This window comes from Cheilinus undulatus, linkage group 19 (genome assembly GCF_018320785.1).
Source record: "Cheilinus undulatus linkage group 19, ASM1832078v1, whole genome shotgun sequence".
Taxonomy (NCBI): Eukaryota; Metazoa; Chordata; class Actinopteri; order Labriformes; family Labridae; genus Cheilinus; species Cheilinus undulatus.
The window spans coordinates 32,315,753-32,337,199 of record NC_054883.1 but is presented as its reverse complement, the minus strand read 5'-3'; the positions used below and the strand labels follow the sequence as shown (position 1 = coordinate 32,337,199).

General features: G+C 38.1%; 1 protein-coding gene across 1 annotated transcript in view; it reads right to left on the bottom strand.

The window, feature by feature from the left end:
- Nucleotides 1–1,247: 1,247 nt before the first annotated feature.
- Nucleotides 1,248–21,447, bottom strand: part of LOC121527710 (sodium channel protein type 4 subunit alpha-like) — a 211,113-nt gene continuing 190,913 nt past the window's right edge. Inside the window, exons 26-31 of the mRNA XM_041814736.1 lie at nucleotides 19,519–19,794; nucleotides 9,078–9,131; nucleotides 8,590–8,731; nucleotides 8,338–8,438; nucleotides 7,746–8,016; nucleotides 1,248–2,554 (exon numbers count right to left, since the gene is read on the bottom strand). Of these exons, the coding sequence (XP_041670670.1) occupies nucleotides 1,248–2,554; nucleotides 7,746–8,016; nucleotides 8,338–8,438; nucleotides 8,590–8,731; nucleotides 9,078–9,131; nucleotides 19,519–19,794 (2,151 nt within the window). The remainder of the gene's footprint in view (nucleotides 2,555–7,745; nucleotides 8,017–8,337; nucleotides 8,439–8,589; nucleotides 8,732–9,077; nucleotides 9,132–19,518; nucleotides 19,795–21,447) is intronic.

Here is a 21,447-nt window from a genome sequence, read left to right as displayed (position 1 = left end):
CTTGACAAAGTGGTCCTAACTGAAGTACAGTTAGGGCTACGTGTTACTGGCAAGAGGGCTAATGGGATTGAGCCTTTTTCTATACTTTTATTCTTACTGGGAAAATAATGCAGCATAAATATGCAGTCCAAGTTTGTTCATAAAGAAAAAGGAATCAAACAAAATTTCGGACTTGGAGACAAATCACCCACTGGCAAAAGAAGTGACGAACATGAAGATGTTAACGACCTGGGCAAAAACACACATAAAGACTCTGAGACTGTGTAGAAAATCTCGTTGTGCACTTCTCTGTTTTTGGTGTTTTCTCCAAAGGTTTAAGAGGAAAATAAAAACATCCCAGGTGCTTTTTTTTTTTATGTGTCTTTGTCCAGGTGAAACGTGACAGCACATGTAAACTCAAGAGAGAAAAAAGCCAACAAAAACAGGTGACGTTTTTTGAGTTTTCTCCGTACCGCACCCTCTCCTCTCACCAATCACAACGTGGTAGTTCAGCCACTTTCTTCTAACTAGTGCTGCTCCAAAGTCGAAAGAGAGACTGCTCATTTTTTCATCAACTTACGCTAAAAAATATAAAAAATAGTAATAATCGTACCGCTATTAAAAGACTGGTAACATCGACAAAGTTATACTTTTACTACGAAAACATTTTGAAATCACGTTGTCATTATTTCCCTCCTCTCTCGAGTCTCAGTCAGTCTGTCGACTGTCAACGTGTCGAGAAACACCGCTAGGAACACCGTACTCTTACAGCCAGGCGTACTCTGAGAATATTGATCAAATGTGGGAAGGCACAGACCCCCCCAGGCCAATAAATGATGGATAAATCTGATATAGTTGTTCTGATCCCTCTGACCCACCAAAGCCGAGGTCAGAGGTCTGTCAGTGTTGCAAACCCTCCGCTCTAATTCACCCAAAAGAGAGACCCAAAAGGTCAAAGGGATTTCTGTCTTTTACCTCAACAAAGGCAGTCGAATTGACGGATTGCTGTTGCAGTTTTTCTACTTCCCTTGAAAAAGAAAGTGTCGAGCTGAGTCCACAGGGAACAGGAAACGACATTAAAGGTAGTAAATATTCCTCTTTGCTTGCTCCTTCACTCGACGCCTCCTGCAGTTCGTTCCTCATAGCTTATCTCCGCCACCATCTTAGCGTTTCTCAGCTATGGTACATTCAGTAAACAAAAGATCAAACAGGCTTAACCCAAAACAAGGACATCCTCATTTGTTAAATTTTTTGCTTTTTGGTTCCCGTTACGGTCCAGTTCCCTGCTGTCTGTCAGGGTCGACCTTTGACGGTGATTGTTCGCTTTGTTCTCCGCCTGCTGTCTCTACAGTTACTGTTTCTGTCTTAACTGCGAGCGGGTGAAAAATCTCTGACGTTGCTCGTGTAACGCTGTCGTAGGACGGCGGGGATGAGGTGGAGGAAATAGTCTCAGAGCGCTCTATCCCTAACAAACTAGAGCCATAGTTTTCTCGCATCATAGTGGCGATTAGCCCTTCTTTCTCTGGTGCTTCCTCACTGAATGCTCCCTCGCCGCCGTCGTCCCCTTCAGCTCCCACATGCCGAGGCGTGGTGATCTGCCGGTACAAGTAGGAAGCCGCCTTCATCTGCCGCCTCACCAGGTGTCTACGGTAACACCTCTGGATCACTGTGGCAGAGACTTCTTCCTGTTTCCTCCTCAGAGTTGTCGTGATTGGCTCATAGGAGATCTTGGACGGGTTGGCCATCATGAACTTCTCCTCCATCTGCTGCTTCAGGGCGTCCATCTCGCCTGACTCACCTAGGACTCGCTTTGTGAAGGCGAAGAGGATGTCCAAGCAGTGGATCTTATCCCCGCTAACCATGGGCAGGTCCATGGAGATCAGTTTGATCTTATTAGGCTTGGCAATGCGCAAAGGCTCCGACAGCGAGTCGGCAAAGTCTGACAGTTTGGCGTACTCGATGAACTGCGTGGCCTCCGGGTCGAACTTCTCCCAAACCTCATAGAACATCTCAAAGTCGTCCTCGCTCAGTGGCTCTGTGCTCTCCTCTGTAGCCACACTGAAGTTCTCCAGAATGATGGCAATGTACATGTTCACCACGATGAGGAAGGAGATGATGATGTAGGTGACGAAGAAGGTGATCCCCACTGAAGGGTTCCCACAGTTCCCCCGCACAGTGGTGCCGGTGTGCGGGATGTTGGGGTTACACTCCTCAGGGGAGTTGTTGAGGATGGGACTGAGCAGACTGTCCCAGCCTGCTGAGGTGGTGATCTGGAACAAGCAGATCATACTGTTCCCAAAAGTCTCAAAGTTAAACATGTCGTCAATCCCCGCCTGCCGTTTCACATAGGCGAAGTTCGCCATGCCGAAGATGGCGTAGATGAACATAACCAGGAAGAGGAGGAGCCCTATGTTGAAGAGAGCAGGAAGGGACATCATGAGGGCGAACAGTAACGTCCGGATGCCCTTAGCGCCTCTGATGAGACGAAGAATCCGACCAATACGGGCCAGTCGAATCACTCTGAACAGTGTTGGCGACACAAAGTACTTCTCAATGATGTCAGCCAGAACGAGACCTAGACAAGAGAAGAAGAAAGATCTCTTAGACACATATGAGCACTTCATCTCTCTGACATTTAGAGTAAAATTGATTTTATACATTATCCAGTACTAACAGCAGTATCAGAGGAGATATGTCCCAGGTCCACATATTGGTGACTGCAGTTAATACACCTAGTATGCCATAAAGGGACCACAGGTGGGCCATGAGAGTTATTTACAACAAAACCATAAAAATGTTACTTAAAATTAGACCACATTGAATCATGTTTTAAATTATCATAAAATACTTGATTGTGTGATATTATTTCAAGTTTTAAAAGAACACAGAAGTTTGGACTCATGTCACCTTTTTAGTATTTATTTTGTCTAATGTTTGGAGCGGGTGTTACGGTTTAAGTGGTGTTGGATTGGTGCAACTTCACTAAACTCACCTGCCAATTTCTAAGAACTCTTAAGTGTCTTTGGAAACATTAATGTCTTCTGGGCCATAATGTACGTTTACAGTTATTAATAAAGCAGCTGTATTGAGTTTCTCTGTGAAATAAAAGTATGGTTATAAATATTTGAGTCTCATGTTATGGTCATACCAGGGATTTTGGTGGGCCCCAGAAGATTTTTAGGTCTGGGTCAGTTGGGTTGGGAATGCCTACCGCAGTTGATTAGCCACAGAAAAATTGTTTTTTAGTACGGCTGTCAAAAGATTAAAAAAAACGTTTACTTTTTTAACCCCTTTGACCTTTAAGGACATTACATTTCAGCTTTCTTAAAGATAGGAATGAATTCTGCCTCTAGAATTTTTGAGATTGTCCAGAGTGTTCATAGAAGTTTGAATAATTTGCTTGAAATGTAGGGGGAAATTGTTTAAAAATGGTCAGGAATTGTGAAAATTTGTGGGCATATTTTTGCACATTTTGGTGTATTTTATTTGAGGTATTGGAGGGACATGGTTTAAATGGCAGGTATTTTCATAGGAAATTGCGGGGTTTATTTGTAGATATCTGGAAATTCAGTCAGAAAGTTTGGGGGCAGGGGTGCACAGGTGGTCGAGTGGTCTAAGGCGCTGCCCATGTACGCGGGCGGCCCGGGTTTGAATCTGGCCTGTGGCATGTCTCTCCCCACATTTTTCCCTATTTCTGAGTCTATCCACTGTCCTTCTTCTTTCTAATAAAGGCATGAAAAAGGCCAAAAATAAATCTTTAAAAAAAAAAAAGAAAGAAAGAAATGGGCAGGAAATATCTAAATTTTCCAAAATTTTTGTGGAACTTTCAGGGAATTTATCTGTCAGTTCTATGCAAATTGTTTGGAAATTTGGGGTGGAATTGGCTTTCAAATTTTCCTGGAATTTTTGGTGAAATGTGTATTTTTATTCTTAGGCTTTTTCAGGAAGTTTGACTGAAACACATGGTAAATATTTTAAGTTTTTTTGGTGTGATTTAAAAAAATATATATATTGAAGACTTTCCAAAGAATTGTATTGCAGTGTCTATGAAATTTAGGGGAAATTGTTTTTTATGTTTTGGAAAGCTCTAGTAGTTTTAACTAAAATTTTCCAATTTAGTTCATACTTGGCCTGAATAAATTTTTGTGGTCCATTATCAGAAAAATGACACCTCCTTTTTTAAACAATATTCTTTGTGAAAATTACTTCCTACAAGTAAATAAATAATAATTTTGTTCTGTGTTATACTTATCAGGTCCCACTTATTCCAAATAAATGGGAAAACATGAAAAGAGACATTAAGAACCAGTGGTGGACTAATATGATGTTGCTGAAATGGATTAGTTAAAGTGTGCTGTAAGAGACAACAAAGCATTTGATAAATTGGGATGTGGAAATGTTGTGCAATAATTGTGGACCTTAATTAACTGCAATTAATAAGAGCAATTTACCCTAGTTTTTGTGAAATTATTTCCTAGCAACATCCATATTTCTAACTTCATGATAATAATAAAAAAACAGGATTAATCTCTAATATGATTTATGGAGTTACCCTGAAGGATAGACTTCATCTACAGCGACTCTGACACAGGAGACTCTCTCTGTAGTATTTTTTCTCCTATCACTGATTAGAAGATGAAGATTTTCTGTTTTTTGAGGACATTCCTGTGAGTTACATCATGTAAAAGCTCTCCATGTGGATGTCTCGGTCTTTATGTGGCAGCTCTGCTGTGATTACAACGTGAGAAATTGGTTCTGGAGGGCTGAGCTGTCGTTCCCCTGCAACAGCAAGTCAAACACTGTAATTCATCCGTCTTTTCCTTGTTATCCCGGAATGATAAAGTCAAAGAGGAGCTGGCCTGTCATCACCAGACCCCCACCACATCCCAGCGCGCACACATAGACACTAACACAGCTCTATCTCCAGCCGTCTCTGCACGGTGAGTTATGGGTGATGGAAGGGATGAGCAGGGGGGAGTTGAGAGGGAATCACCATCACATCGTACATCAACTCAGCCGCCCCCCCATCCTGACATGTCTCTCTCTCTCTCACATACACAGCTGATGTAACGGGTCAATCATGTTTGATTTGTCTCCAGGGACCGCCCTCTGGCAGCTCTGATTGCTGCTGTTACCTTCACCTCCCCCCAGGCAGCCTCGTCTGAGCGTGTGCACACAACAAACATCCACGCTCACACTTAATTACACGCACACACAACCCTGTCACAACGCTGATAGCTAAATTACCTGCTTAGGCAGCTCTGTGCTGCCTCTGTCCACTTTTCTGTTTGAGGTCTAAGTGCGTGTATACTACCACATGGGACCTTGATGCGGGGTAAAACATCAAGGCCACCCAGATGGTCAGTTTGTTGACGGATAACTGTCAGAGCGCCATCACACGCTCTCACGAAGACACACAAATACCAATTACTGGACTAGATCCTCTATCATTTAAGCAGAGAGGCTTTAGACTTTTCTAGAGAACAAGAACTCCAAGAAATTGATAAGGTAGACGATTAAAAGTGTCAATAACACATTTATTTATGGATTTGTTATACTATGTAATTATCACATCAGCCTGCAGCGCAGAGCTGTTTATATGTCACTTACTGATTAATTTAAGCCCTGTTCAGACCAAAGAGTCGAGATGCTATGACTCCATTTAAGAACATCAGTGATGCCAATTTCAGTTGTCTGAACTGAACTGTCCCAGCTAATATCTGACAGTTTTCAGAAAGCTGGTTTTAGGACAAGCAGGATGATATGAAAAGGTAAATTAGAAGTCTGGTTTTGAGAGGCTGTAAATGCCAACAATATTTGTTCAAATTAGAATACTTAATTGGCTAAACTCATACTGATAAACATTCCTGCCTCCTCCATCACCTGTGTACGTAGGCAAGAGTTAATCCAGCTAGAACGAGAAAAATTCAGGGCTGTAGTAGCTAAAATGTGTGTGTAGAATTAATTATTCCCAGCAGATATCTTAGTCATAACAGAACTAAGCTAGCAAGGCATTTTTTGGGTTTATGTGTGCAGGAACATTACATTACCCTTTTATTATTGATGTTAACAATGTGGATGGTTGCACTGAACTATTGGGAAAGTTTGTAGTTAGATCATGATGTGCACAAATGTCCTGAAGCCTGAAAATAAAAAAAATGTTAGAAGTGGCAGAATTGGGTTCAAATGGTGAAACAAAAAATGGCATAAATGGGTTAAAAGTGATTAAAAAGACCAAAAAGTGGCAAAAATGGGGTAGGGTGGCAAAAAAAGGAAAGCAAACAATGCAAAAATGGTCAGAAGTGGCTCATTTCTTAAATGACAATATTTTTTAGGATTCAAAAAGTTCTGAAATGTTCATAATGACGTTTTCCAATGACAGAGTGGTCATGTTGCCAACCTAAAAATACATCTTTGTTGCAGGAGGAAAAAAAAGAAAATATTTGTAGCTGTCAGATTGAATGTTGATGATTTGCTTGTTACGCCGTTTGTGCATGTTCTTCATGATGTTCTCAGGCGAGTATTTTCTTTTTCGGCTAATCACATTTAAATTGCATATAACAGACTAGAATAAAGAGGAGAAAATCCTCAGAAAACAGTGAGCTTCATCCCAGGGTCACTTGGTTTATAATGTGATGCTGATATGTTCAGTAGAGTGGGGCTAAAGTTAGCAACTAGCTCTGTTAGTCTTCAGTCTTTTTTGCAGATTATTATCAGGCTTATGTGACTGCTCATTACTTTACTTGTGTAGTTATACATGGGAATAACCCTTAATAGCCTACATACAACAATATTTGCATTTTCTAGTTCTAAATACTTTTCATGTTTACGTCCAGTGAGGAGCTGGTGGAAAGCTACCAGCCAGACTAGTGGACTACCTAAATCACAGGTGTCAACCTCAAGGCCCAGGGTCCAAATCCGGCCCGTGGAACAGTTAAATCTGGCCTGCAAGATGATTTCATATATCTGTTATAACTGGCCGATCAGTCTGAGGTCTGCAGATTTCCTCAGGTATAAAAATGTGAAGTTATCCCTGAAGATTTAAGATGTCCTTGTTAAGTCACAAAATCTGAAAAAGTAAGGAGTAAAAATATTTAGAAAAGAAGTTAGGAATATGGGAAAATAAATTAATTTGTGTTTTAATTTCAAAATTTCAACTTAGAATCTCACAATTCCGACTCAAACTTAGGATTTTGACTTGTAATTTCATTGCATTTCAGCTCAGAATTTTGACTTCTAATATGATATTTTGAGCTTTAGGAGTCATAATTCTAAATTTAAGTCATTTTGATCTTTTTAACCAATTATTTTGTATTTTACCTCATATTTTCAACTCATGATTTTGACTTTCTTTCTAATATATTTGCCTTTAAAAAACATTATTTTTCAATTTCAATTCCATGTTTTGACCTTTGTGAACTAATAAATTTACTTTTTTCAGATTGTGAGCCTTTAAACTTTTCTTTTTTAACTTTTTAAATGTCAAAATCATTTATCATCAGTGCTAAGATTTTTTTTTCATATGTTATTACCGGTGAAGAAAGGTTGACAGTGTATGGTTAAAAAGGTGACCCTGTTAGGCCCTCAGGTTAGTCCTAAATCCAGAATCCGGCCCCCGCTGCGATTGAGCTTAACACCCCTGACCTAAATATTGTTGCTGTGGTGGGGTTTACTATTCTTGGTAAAACCTCTAAACCTGCTGTATGATGATATTTTGTTCCTGAAAAGCTTTTCACTCTATGTTATCTGGACATTTTTAAACTCACCAACGATGGAGAGGATGACGACTACAAAGTCGAAAATGTTCCAGCCGACGGTGAAGAAGTAGCAACGCAGGGCCATGATCTTAATGAGGCACTCGATGGTGAAGACAACGATGAAGCCCAAGTTGATTTTGTTGAGGATGTTCTCCATCTGAGGTGACTGCTCGTCCGTCTCCACCATCATGGTGATCATGTTGAAGAGGATCAGCACCATGATGATGATGTCGAACGCCTGCCTCCCCACCAGGTCGAAGAAGAAGCCCTGCAGATCGTTCTGGAAGGATGGAGAGAGGTTTCCTTTACATTTAGCAGTTTTTACTTTATTCTCTTTTCCTTTATGGTTTAAATTACTCTGTTTTTGTGGCCTGTCAGTCTTTTCCTGATCTCTACATACATTATAAAATCTATTATGTGTTTATATTTAACATGTTGAAATATGTTTAGGGTAACAGCTTAAACTGAATCAGGGACAGTATGTCCATTCTCCAAGATGTGTCTATGAAAATGACAAAAACAGCAGAAATTAAGATATTTAATGACTCTGTTGGCCCTGGTGGGATTTGTCCATGTGTGCATTTATCTTTCATATTTATACCAGAGGTCTGGGGATCGGCTTCTGAGGTTTTTTGGATCCCAGTTTCTTCATGGCGTTGTAGTATTTCTTCTGCTCCTCTGTCATGAAGATGTCCTGTCCTCCTAAGTAAACAAAGAGCAAACGCTGTTATTTTTACCGACCTGCAGCATGTTGCTCTGCTAACTCCAGCCTCACTGATTACTGTTAGGAGTTCATAAATATATTAAAACAATAAATCATGTGGTATGTGATTCATCTGTTTTCCTGTGGTACTTATCTTTCTCTTCTGCTGGTTGAAGTTGTCGATGATGACACCGATGAAGAGGTTGAGGGTGAAGAAAGAGCCGAAGATGATGAAGATGACGAAGTAGAGGTACATGTACAGATTGATCTCCTTGATGGGCTGCTCCTCCACCTAGCAGAAGCAAACACATTCATCACTTCACAAAGATTTACACATCCTCTTCACTTTTAAACCCCCTGTCAAAACAGCTTATTTCTTATTATTTCATTTTATTTGGCCAACCTTTTATATCACTTCCTGTCACATCTAAAATCTCTTGGTTCTTGGTTTTACTCCAGTTTTAGCAAATTAATCTCACTCAAACAAAACTCATCTAGTCAGTTCCTTAACTTTTCCTTCCCTTCACTTTCAATCTTTTACACCGCTTTTTTGAACTTATCTGTTGTAGTTTATTTTTTAATCCTGTCTAATCTGGAGAACAAACAGACCACAGAAAATTAAATCCTCTAAAACTTACAGATCTTGAATCCACCGCTGCATACATGATCTCCATCCAGCCCTTGAATGTTGCCTTGAGAAAAGAAAAAAAAGAACCAGACATCAATTAGTAACAGTAAATTATTTTTTTGTGTTAACTAGACCTTTAAAGATACACGTGTGGCCTTATGGGTTTTTTTCTGGAGAGGACTGGACAGTGAAGGAAACATGGGAAAGGTGCCACAGGTCAAACTTGATCCTAGACTGGCTTGAGAAGCTACTTATTCAGCCACACATAAATTATAAACCACATAAATGTGAAGCCTACAGTATGTGCTTATGTCATCTGGTGACATTGAAATATATGTTAAAGTTGAAGAAGTTTCTATAAACACATTCCTTATACTGAGGATTTGTAATGCTAACAGCAGACATTCCCAGCTAACAAAAAAAGCAACAATTAGAGCCAAACTAAAGCATTGGGTTATTGGTTTGGTGATTTAGTCCAGCAGTTAGAACAGTTTTCATCCAGCCTACATTGGCAGTAAATATCAGCCTATTCCAGCTGTAAATATGAGTCTAAAACTGCTGTAAAAATTGATCTGTAACACATGTATAGATCAGTCTACATTACAAGTAAATATGGGCCTTTATTAGCTTTAAATATCAGCCTGTATTGGCCTTAAATACTGGCCAATATTAATGTTAATATTGGACTATATTGGCAGAATATATCAGCCTATAACAGCTGCAAATATGAGACTATGTTTGCCTTGAATATTGGTCAATATTTTCCAAAAATATTGGACTGTGTTGGCTGTAGAGATCAGCCTATATTTACATGAAATATCGGCCAATATTTGCCTTAAATATTGGACAACATTCGGCTTAAATATTAGCCCTATAGTGGCTGTATATCTGCTGTAAAATATCAGCAGATACTGGCAGTAGGTATTAAACTAAATTGACTGTAAATTTCAGCTTATATTTGCATTTAATATTGGCCAATAGTTGCCTTAAATATTGGCCTTTTGCTGTACATACTAGCCTATTTTGCCTTATATATTGGCCAATATTCACCTTTATCTTAAGTGTATAATGGCTGTAAATATCAGCCTATACTGGCCTTTAATACTGGCCAATAGTCACCTTAGATACTGGCCCACTGCACTGCATACCAGCCTATTTTGGCCTTAAGAATTGGCCTACATTGGCTGTAAACATCAGCCTGTATTTTCCTTAAATATAATTGCCTGAAATACTGGCCTATGGCTGTATTTAACAACCAATACTGGCCATGAATATTAGCCAATATTTAGCTTAAATATTAACCTATATTGGCTGTAAATATTGGCCTACCTTGACTGTAAATATAATAAATATCAGCCTATATTGACTTTAAATAGTGGACAATATTTGCATAAATATTGGTATTCATTGGCTTAAATATCAGCCTATATTTGCTCTGAATATTTGCCTATATTTGCTTAAATATTGACCTATTACAATAACAGAGGAAATGTGGCTAAAAGCGTGGGAGACACGGTCATCTTCAACAAACTCCTGGACATGGAGGGACTTCTGTTGGAAGAACTTGATACGTTTTTTCCTTACTCCTAAACAGAGATCAAAGCAAACAGGCAACCAGCTTCCCTGCTGGAGGGATTGTGGAGAGACTGAGGTTGACCACGCCCATGTGTTTTGGACTTGTCCCCTCATTCAGTCCTTCTGGAAGGAGGTAGCAGCAATTATTTCAAAAATTTTGGGTTTTACTATCAGTACAACATTTACATCCCTCTATCTTGGACATCTTCCTAATGGTCTCAATAGTAATGATACCTATCTTCTAAAAATCTTGCTTGTTGCAAGCAAAAAAGCCATTACAAAGTGCTGGTTACAGAAAAATGGTCCATCGGCTGGTCTCTTTGTTAGCATTGTAAAACAGCTGCATATTCTGGAACAGATGACTCATTCTATACGACTTCAAAAAGAGCTTGGAGAGAAACGATGGGAAAAATGGAACTTTTATTTGGCCAGCTAGTGCTTTACTGGTGTTTTGATAACTGCCACATGTGTTTGTATGTTTGTACGGATATGTATATCAGTGTATGTGTTTACATATATAGATATGTGTATATTGTAACCACAAGGTTTTGCACTCTGCATTTGAATGAGGCAGTTTTGCTGCCCTCTAGTCTGGACCAATCCAAGACCTCATGATTATCTGGGTTTTTTTTTTTTTTTTTTTTTTTTTAAATGTTTTATTACGCCTGCCTCTTGTTCTATTTAAAAAACTACAAATAAAAAGTTAAAAAAAAAAAAAATATTGACCTATTGCTGTATATACCGGCCTATTTTGGCCTTTAAAACTGGCAAATATTCAGCTTAAATATCAGCCTGTTCTGGCTGTATATCTGCTGTAAAATACCAGCCCATACTGACAGTAAATATTGGCCGAAATTGATTGTAAATATGAGCCCATATTGGCTGTAAATATGAGACTATATAGGCATTTAATAGTGGCCTATATTTGCCGTAATGTTGGCCTATATTAGCTGTGAATATTGGCTGTAAATATCAGACTATAACAGTCTGCAAGTGTCAGGCCCAATAAGCTGTAAATGTTAGCTTAAATTGGCTGTATATCTGCTTTTAACGTATTGACTGTAATTATGTCTATAGCTGTAATTTGTATCAGCCTCTATTGCCTCTAGATATAAGCCAAGATTGGATGTATATCTGCTGTTAATAAAGGCCAAAATTGGCTGCAAATATCGCCCTTTATTGGTAGTTAATATCAGCCTACATTGGCCTTAAATATTTGGCCTATATTTGCTCTAAATATTGGTTTATATTTTGCTGTTAATGTCTACCTTCTCTCCTTCATCAAGGAGAAATAGTTGTTGACATTCTTTTCATCATCATTTTTGTTGACAGATTTATCACTGCTTATTGTGAAGGATTTATAGTTGCATCCTTGTGTCAGTTGTGGCATTGTTTGCAGGTATTGTGTTGTAGCCTCATGAGACTTTTTCTGCTGTAATTATCACAAATTAATTTATAACTCTTCATATTTACAGCATGCCCCATATTTGACAGCCCATAATAATAACAGGTTTTAGGTAACCCGTGGTGAAAGCTGGTTTCAGGTCTGACTGACAGACGCCCACATAGACTAAAGAAATCTGCTCTTTTACGTCTTTTCTCCTTCTTCCTGCTCATTCTTCTCCCTTCACCTTTCTTTTATCTCAATCCGTTGTCTCCGCCCACCTGAGGAAGGATGTCCTTATATGGGCCTGTGGGTCATTCATTGAGAAAAACAGCGGCGGTGTTACCATGGTGCTCTCTGGCTCTCTGTAGGTCTGCTAATTTTTCTGCTAAAATGGGAAAGCTGCATCGAGGTTCTTTTGTTCGCTTATTCTCTCAAGTGCAGGAAATGTGCAGGTCGTGGTTGTCAAAGAAACAAGAGCTCCAAGTTCACTGGCAGCTTTCAGAAAAATACTGCAGGTAGAGCCGAAGCATAAAGACAAAGAAAGGAAGCAGATGCTTCTGTCCTATATCATCTCAGCAGTATCAGAGTTGTACAGGGAAGCGTTTCACGTTTACCACCTGTTGAAAGTCTGAAGACCTTCTGTTGGTATGAGCAGAACAGAATCTATCATTACAAGACTGTTGTTATCTGCAACAAAGAACACCTTAAAGCCAGGCCCTCCAGGCCCTTGAGTCACAGGACTGTCCTACACAGGGGTCCTTTGTCATGTAGGGTCTGGACCGAAGATTCAAGCACAACAGAGGGATAGAGGATGCTCTAACAAGGCTGCCATGGACACTGCCGTATAACAAACTCATGAATATGATTTCAAAATGTTTTTAGTCCATGTTGAGTTTTATCATGAGCATAAATTTGCCAGACATGAATAAGCACAGGGCCAGCTGTATCTGAGGTTAAAGGCACTGCTAACAGAAAGTAAACATACAAATACAATCATATGTTATGTGGACAAAAATAATTATTTTTATTTTAGTTAATTTAAAAGTCTGGGCCCTAAAGTGCTTGTCAAGACAAAATCTGTCCCTAGTACAAATGTAGTTGATGACCCCAGGAACTTGGTTTGGTAAAACTTGGTTTGCTGAGTTCACGCTTCTAGAGCTGCTGGTTTGAGCTCATCTGGTGTTAAATGAGCTTTTACTTTGTGGAACCTATAATGCATTTGACATATTGTTTAAATTTTGGTGGATATTAAAGTAATGAGTTGCTGGAGTGCACTGTTTGAATCCCTGCGGTCTGCTGCTGATTCTTACTTATATTTCCTCCATCTTCTACCTTCTCCACTTTTCCTACATCTATCCATCTTTTTACTCTTAATTTTCTCTCCCTCCATCATTTGAATGTTTTCCACCCCTCTATTCCTCCCTTCTTGCTGTTTCTGTCTCTTTGTTTGTTACCTAAAGCTTTTATTCTCTTCCTCTACTTTTTCTCCCTCTCTCTCCATCCATCGCTGCGTTTCCCTCCTACTTGGCTGGAGTCGCTCTAAAAATAAAAGCCTCTCAGACGCTGATTGATTGGAGGCTCTCAGGACTCCCATGGTGGGCGACAGAGAGCGAGAAAGAAAAAGAGAAAGGCGGGAAACGAAGGCCTGTAAGGGAAGAAAGTAAAGCGATGGAGAGATGGAAAAAAGAGGACGAAGAGTGGAGTTGCAGTGGCTGTAATTTGCTTCGTTGGTGTTGTGTTTAATAACGGAGGACAGTGAGACAAGTAGGCAGGAAGAAAGACAGAGAAAAGATAGAAATAGACAAAGGATTAAAAGGAAAACAGAGAAATGAACAAGTACAAGGAAAGGATAGACATTAGAGTGAAAAGGGGTAAAAAGGAAAAAGTAGACAAATGTAATCTGTGAGGCATAAATTAAGAGAGAGGAGTTAAAATGATGGAGATTACTCTCTTCCAATCTTTATTTTACTATTTTGTGTGAATTCATTCTTAATAACCGATTCAAAAGACATTCAAACCTGAAACCTAAATCACCACCATGTAAGCACATTATTTTACCGTAAAAGACTAAAAAAGGGGCAAAGAGAAGGAGCAAATATTCTACTAAATATATTATTAAATATGTTGTAATATAATCTAATACACCACACTACTATCATATATGTTAGGATAAAGTATTTGATATAATGGGATATAATTTAAACAATAATACAACCCCATTTCCAAAAAAGTTGAGATGCTGTGTAAAATGTAAATAAGAACAGAAGTCAGTGATTGTCAAATCTCATAAACCCGTATTTAATTCACAATAGCCTCTGAAATAAACAGCATTACTGAGATATTAAAAATATTAGCTCATTTTGAATTTGATGGCTGCAACACATCTCAAAAAAGTAGGGATGGAGCCATGGTTCTCATTGTGTAGCGTCAACTCGTCTTTTAACAACAGTCTGTAAACATCTGGGAAGTGAAGAGACCAGCTGATTGAGTTTTTGGAGAGGAATGTTGTCCCATTCTTGTCTCATGTAGGATTCTAGCTGTTAAACAGTCCTGGGTCTTCTTCGTTTTCTGATGCTCCATATCTTTTCTATTGGCGAAAGGTCTGGACTGCAGGCAGGCCAGTTCAGGACCTGGACTCTTCTCCTGTGAAGCCATGCTGTTGTGATGGTTGTGGTATGTGGTTTAGCATTGTCTTGCTGAAATAGTCAAGGCCTTCCCTGAAACCTCTGTCTGCTCTTCAGCATTGATAGTTCCTTTCCAGGTGTGTAATCTGCCCACGCCATAGACACTAATGTAACCCCATAGCATCAGAGATGCAGGCTTTAAAACTGAGCCAGGATAACAAGCTGGATGTTCCCTCTTCTCTTTAGTTCACAGGACACAGTGTCTGTGAAATTCAGAAAGTATTCATCTGACCACAGAACAGATTTCCATGTTGACTCAGTCCATTTTAAATGACCTTTGCTCCAGAGAAGATGGAGTTTCTGGATCCTGTTCACATATGTCTTCTTCTTTCCATTATCCAGCTTTAAGTGTCATATGTAGATGGCACGGTCAACTGTGTTGCCAGACAGTGATTTCTGAAAGTGTTCCTGAACCCAGGCAGTGATTTCCAGTACAGAATCATGCCTGAGGGTCGAAGATCAACAGCATCCTATACTGACCTCCAGTCCTGTCTTTTGCTCAAAGAGATTTCTCCAGACTCTCTGAATCTTTTGATGATATTATGGACTGTAGGTGGTGGGAAATTTAAAGTCTTTGCAACTTTACATTGAGGAACATTTTTCTGAAACTGCTCCACAGTTTTTAGACAGATTTATACAGATTGTTGAACCTCTGCTCATCTTTACTTCTGAGAGACTCTGCCTCTCTAAAATACACCTTTTATACCCAGTCATGTTACTTACCTGTTACCAATTTGCCCGATTAGTTGGAAAATGCTCTGTTTTCTTTCATTTATACCACTTACTTTTCCAGCGTTTTGGTGCCCCCTCCTTACGATGTTGAGATGTGTTGTTGTAATAAAATCCAAAATGAGCTAATATTTTTCATGAAATGGTAAAATGTCTCGTCTGATATGTTATTTATGTTCTATTGTGAATAAAATATGGGTTTATGAGATTTGCCAATTATTGAATTCTGTTTTTATTTGTATTTTGGAAAGTGCCCCAACTTTTTTGGAAATGGGGTTGTATCATTGTTTAAATTTAATCATATCCTATCAACATAAAACATAAAAACAAGAAATGCTACAGTGCATTGATGCCCTCTAAACAAATTTGGAGTTAAAATAAAAGAAAATATAAATTTAGTATAACAAAGGTTTAATGGGAGGAGTTAGGAGGTTAAAAGGATACTGTCAATACTGTTTAAATATTTTAACTTGTCCATTTAACTGCTTATTGCTGTAATTTACTATGTTATATAAGATTTAATAAACAAACATATGCACTGCTTGGACATTAAAAATTATTAACAGTTGCATTTTTACTTTTTTTTTCTTAAATATTCTAAGTTTTCTCCAGTTTTATCATACCATAATGATTTCTCTCTTCAGTTTTCCTAATGACATGTATAAGGTCGGTTTATCTGTTTTTTTACTCCAAAGACTTTTGTCTCCATCTACCATCTTCTAACCTAACAGATGCATCTTCATAATTACATGTTTGATAAAAGAAGAATAGAAAATATATCATTAAAGAGGAGCGAGAAAACAAAGAGAAGGATGGCCATGGAGCAGTGAACAGCAATGGAAAGAAATTAAAGCTAACACGACAAATGGAGACAAAGAGAGTGAGGCAGGCTGAGCGCAGAAGTGGAAAAGTCAAAAGTGAGGGCGATAAAGAACAGGTGTGGGAGGAAAATTAAGGCTTAAGACGGCAAATGGACGGAAGGGAGCAGAAAAGTCAATCCTCCTACGTATTGTGGAGGAGACGCTCCGTTTTAATTTGTTTTGAAGGCGTCGTGCGGGAGACGACTCTTCGCTTTGTGCCTGTTTCTGGTCCTGAAGCTCTTTGTCTCTCTGCTGACAGATTTACACTAAGTTCTTCATCTGTAACTGCTGCTATGGTTAAAAATCCTTACATCTTTGATTGAAAGGGCATTTTTAAAAACGGGTATTAGGCAGGCCTTTTTTCATATTTAGGGTTTGTTGTCTGGCAGTATTTCAGAAAGGACAAATACAGATAGAGCTTTAAAGTCAAAGACAGACATGATGTTTTCTGACCAGATACTGCCTTCACATCTCTGCCTCAATGCCTCCAGACTCCGTTAACAAAAAACTCAATTTCTCCTCAAAAGTATAGGAGATGTCGGTCTGCCTCTGCTGTTATTGGTCTGTTTTTCTGTTTCTATGAGCTGAACGACTGCAGAGAAAACAACAAATTATCACAACATGATGGTCAAACCACTGGACAGAGGTGATAATGAACTAAAAACAACAGTATCATTTATTTGTTGTCTTCTTTTACTGCTTTCTTTTAGTCTTGTTTGTTACTTTCTTTCCCTGTTATTATTTTATTCTTTTAACCCCATTTTAATCCCGTTTTTTTTTTTTTAAATTTGTATAATTGTTGTTTTGATTTTCTTTGATCACTTTTAAAATAATTTAATCATACTGCATTACTTAAATTATCTTAAGTTTTTGTCTTTTTTTCATTGCTGTTACCTTTTTTGATACTTTTGATTTTATTGCTTTTTTTTTGCTTATTTTAATTGTACTGTTTTTGTTTTTTTCTATAACTTTAATGTCTCTAGATAGCTTTTTCTGTTATGTTTTTATTGCTTTATCTTGTTTGTTTGCTTTTGTTTGTATACTCTCTGCCTTTTTTGCTGTGATTTTTTCTTATCTTGTTAATTTGCTCTTGTTGCCTTTGTATTTCACTTTTTTGCTTTTACTGCTCCTACTTTTTGTTGCTAAAATCTGATTTTATTTGTTAGATGACTTTATAGCTTTTATTGCTGTTCAAGCACATTTACTCTCATTTACTCTCCAGACTGATTTGAAACTGACAGAACTCATTTCACTAGAAAACTTTTGCTCTATCTTAAATTACAGACAACACAATTGTTATTGTGATTCCTACTCCTGCTCTTTAAAATGCTGTAATTCTCAGTTATTCTTGTTTTAACATGTTGTTTATTATCTGTATTATTTATTATGATGTGTGCTGCTGACCTCTTGGCCAGGTCGCCCTTGTGAAAGAGATCTCAGTCAGTAGGTCTTTATCAGGTTCAATAAAGGTTCATTTTTCTCTTTTGCTTTTAATTTGTTGCATTTCTTATTGCATTTTGCTTCGTCTTGTTTCATTACTTCAGGATTGATTTTAACATTTGTTGTTGAATGTCATGTTTCTTAAATATTCTTTTTTCGCTTTTTGCTTTACTTTAGTTTTTCTCATTTAATCTCTTTGTTTTTCTTATTGTTTTTTATTGTTTTTGTTTATGGTTGTGTTAAATGGCTTTAATCTTCTTTATCGCTTTAGTTGCTTGGGATTAAATTGTCAAGTTTAATTGCTTTTAATGCATTTACTTCTAAAATCAGGTTTTATTTTTTGCATATCTTTAATTGCTTTCATTGTTGTGTTATCAATTCTTGCTGCAATGCTTTGATGTTTTGTCAAGTCTTGTTTTAATTGCTTTTCCTTTAAAAATATAATTTCTTATTTGTTACTTTTAAATGTCATATTATACGTTGACTGCATTGTCTCTTCTTTTTTTATTTGCCTTTGGTGCTATTTTACAAAATTTATTTTATTGTTTTATTTCTTTTATTCTTTTTGTACTGCATCCCTTTAATTGCTTTTATTGCCTTGATTGGATCGTACCACTTTTGCTGTATTTACCTGATTTTATTCTTTTTCTTCATCAGGTGGTTTAAACTTGTACTGTTTTTGTAGCTTTTCTTGTTTTTATTTCAGTGGTAGTAACCCCTTATATATTGCTTACAATACGTTTGTGTCTTTTAATTGCTTTTAAAGGTAAGTCTTATTTTTCATAAGCAACTATATGTCCTTTTATTCTTATTACTTGGTGTTTTGTTTTATTGCTTTTTTTTGCTTAAATGTCTTTCTAATGGATTTTTATTTCCTTTAACTGCTTTTTTTGACTTCTTTAACTGTATGACCATTTATTTTCTTATTCTCTATTTGTTTTTTCTGGTTGGTTTCAGTTGTTTATATTGATATTCCAGATCGAATACTTAATTTTTCAATTGAGTGTGTTTGTTCAGTTTTTTTAATTACAATTTCTTTAATTCAAAATTTTGTTTGCTGTTTCACTGCTGTGGAGAGTCTGTGACTGTAATTAAATAAAGAGATCCAGTGACTTACTAACAGAAGTTGTGTCTAGGTGAATAGTACGCTGCTGAAAACCTGCTGTTGTTGTGTTTAACAGATTAAGAACTCTGAGTTTAGTGATAATATTTCTTTGTGTTTCAATCCGGTGGCAGGAGAAGCCTCAGCCCACGCTCTGAGGTGGTTTTAAGTGACTAAAAGCCTCTTAAAAGGCTCCTAATAAATCATGATTCACTCTGCAGTGAAGTTTCCTCTCTGATTACCACCTGACATGCTAAAATTACTGAAGGTGTTTTCACGATGCTTTCAAAAAGTGCTGCAAAAGTTTCTTAACAAATCTGAAACCCTCTGATTATCTCAGGTCTCATATTTCAAACCTCTGCAGCGTCTGATCTAAAGACAGGCCTGTCACACATTTATCATTTATAGCAAACGGAATTAATTTCAAAATAATATTCAGTTTCTGGTTGCAAGGTGGAATTAATGTTGAAAAATGTCAACACATGAAAAACCTGCATTGTATTTACTACATCACACACCAGAAGCTCTGGTCAAGCCTTTCAAAATGGGTGGCCTTGGAAGCCAGCAAGTCCAGTGCATTCTGGGTGTTGAAGTATTTGAAGCCTTTGTGGAGGAGGGAGTAATAACTTCACACATTTGTACACAGCAAATACAGCTCACAGCGGGTCACTCACCACTTGCAGCAGAGCGAGGTATCCGGCCCCGACGTTGTCAAAGTTGACCTTCACTTTGGTCCAGTAGAACTGCGAGGTGTCGTTGAGCGCCTCGCACTCGGACTTGTTGTTGATGAAGGTGGACTCGTAGATGTAACCTGTGCGGTTGACGCATCGACCGAACTTCCCCGCGAACAGGTTGACACCCATGATGCTGAAGATGAGCCAGAAGATGAGGCAGACCAGCAGCACGTTCATGATCGAGGGAATCGCCCCGATTAGAGCGTTCACAACCACCTGCACCGACACAGACACACAACGTCACACATGCACAACAAAATCAAATATTATCATACAATACTGTACATACTCATAACTATATCTGAGAGGTAGATATCAGGTTGTTAGTATACTGCTGGTCAGGCTCAACATTGACAACATGGAACACCAGAATCTGACCCCCAAATGACGGTTTTTAAACAGGTTTTTACCCCCCCAGTGATTGTCACATGAATCAGCAACCCAAGAACAGACTTCTTTGAGAGTTCTCTTAAAGAAGGAACTATGAAAAATATTCTCCTAGATGCACATAAAACCACAAACATGGCAGAGAACACAAGGTCTTTAACTAATTTAAGCCACACCCTTTAATATGCAGGATTTTAAGACTTAATATCATTTAAATAAATTAAAGAAAATTCTGCCTGTTCTGTTGTCCTAAACAGACAAGAGCTTCAGTGACCAAAACTGTTTCACTACCAGGCTGTAAACATGTTTATTCCTGCTGTAAAGTAAGACATTTTAACATGGAGCTCTAGGGGGGTTGACTCACAGCAGCAGACAGCCCCTACTGGACACTCAAAGAACTGCAGCTCAAGTAACATTTTCAGAGGGGACCTATTTTTAGAAATTAGTCTTATTAACCTTGCATGATCAGAGTTTGTGCCCATGTGCTTAATTTTGTTTGAGTACCAGACCAGCATTGGATCACAACAGTGTAGGAAGAGAAACTCAAACGGGAAAGTTTGAGACCAAGTATTGGGTGGAGGCAGGCTGGAGATGAAAGATCATTTAAAATGCTGTGAAAAAGTATTTTCCCACATCCTGATTTCTTATTTTTTTACACTTGATACATTCTAATATTAAGCAAAGGTAACCTGAGTAAATACTGAAGTCAGTTTTAAATGATGATTTCATTTATTAAGAGAAAAAAGCCATCCAAACCTACCTGACCCTATGTTAAAAAGTCATTGCTCCCCCTTTTTTAATCATGAAATAACTGGGATTAACTACATTTTTTGGAAAGCTGATATCACTTTGACTTTCCACACCCAGGCCTGATTACTGCCAAACCTTAAATAGAACCTGTCTAACAAAGTGAATTAGGCTAAAAGATCTCCAACACATCATGGAGCCATCTAAAGAAATCCAAGAACAGATGAGAAACAAAGTTGGTGACATCTATCAATCTGGAAAGGGTTACAAAGGTTAAGGCTTTGTGATTCCAGCCAACCACAGTGAGAGCAGTTATCCACAAAAGAGGAAAACTTGGAAGAGTGGTTTACCTTCCCAGGAGTGTCCGGCCTACCAATATGACTCTAAGAGTGCATGGATGACTCAAGGAGGTTCCATAAGAACCTAGACAACATCTAAAGATTCTTAAATATAAGGATGGAATGTTTCAAAATCATTGATTAGATCCTCAAACGCAAGGATGGAATGTTTTATCATCTCTGATGACATCATCTTAAGAGGCAAGGATGTAATATTTTAAAAGCTTTGATGTTATCTTAAAAGGCGATGGAATGTTTCATCGGCAATGAGAAATCCTCCTAAAAGGCAAGGATGGAATGTTTTGACAGTTTTGATAACATCTTTCAAGGCAAGGAAGCATGTTTTCATCAGCGTTGATAAAATCCTTTTGAAAAGGAAAGGATGGAATGTTTTGAA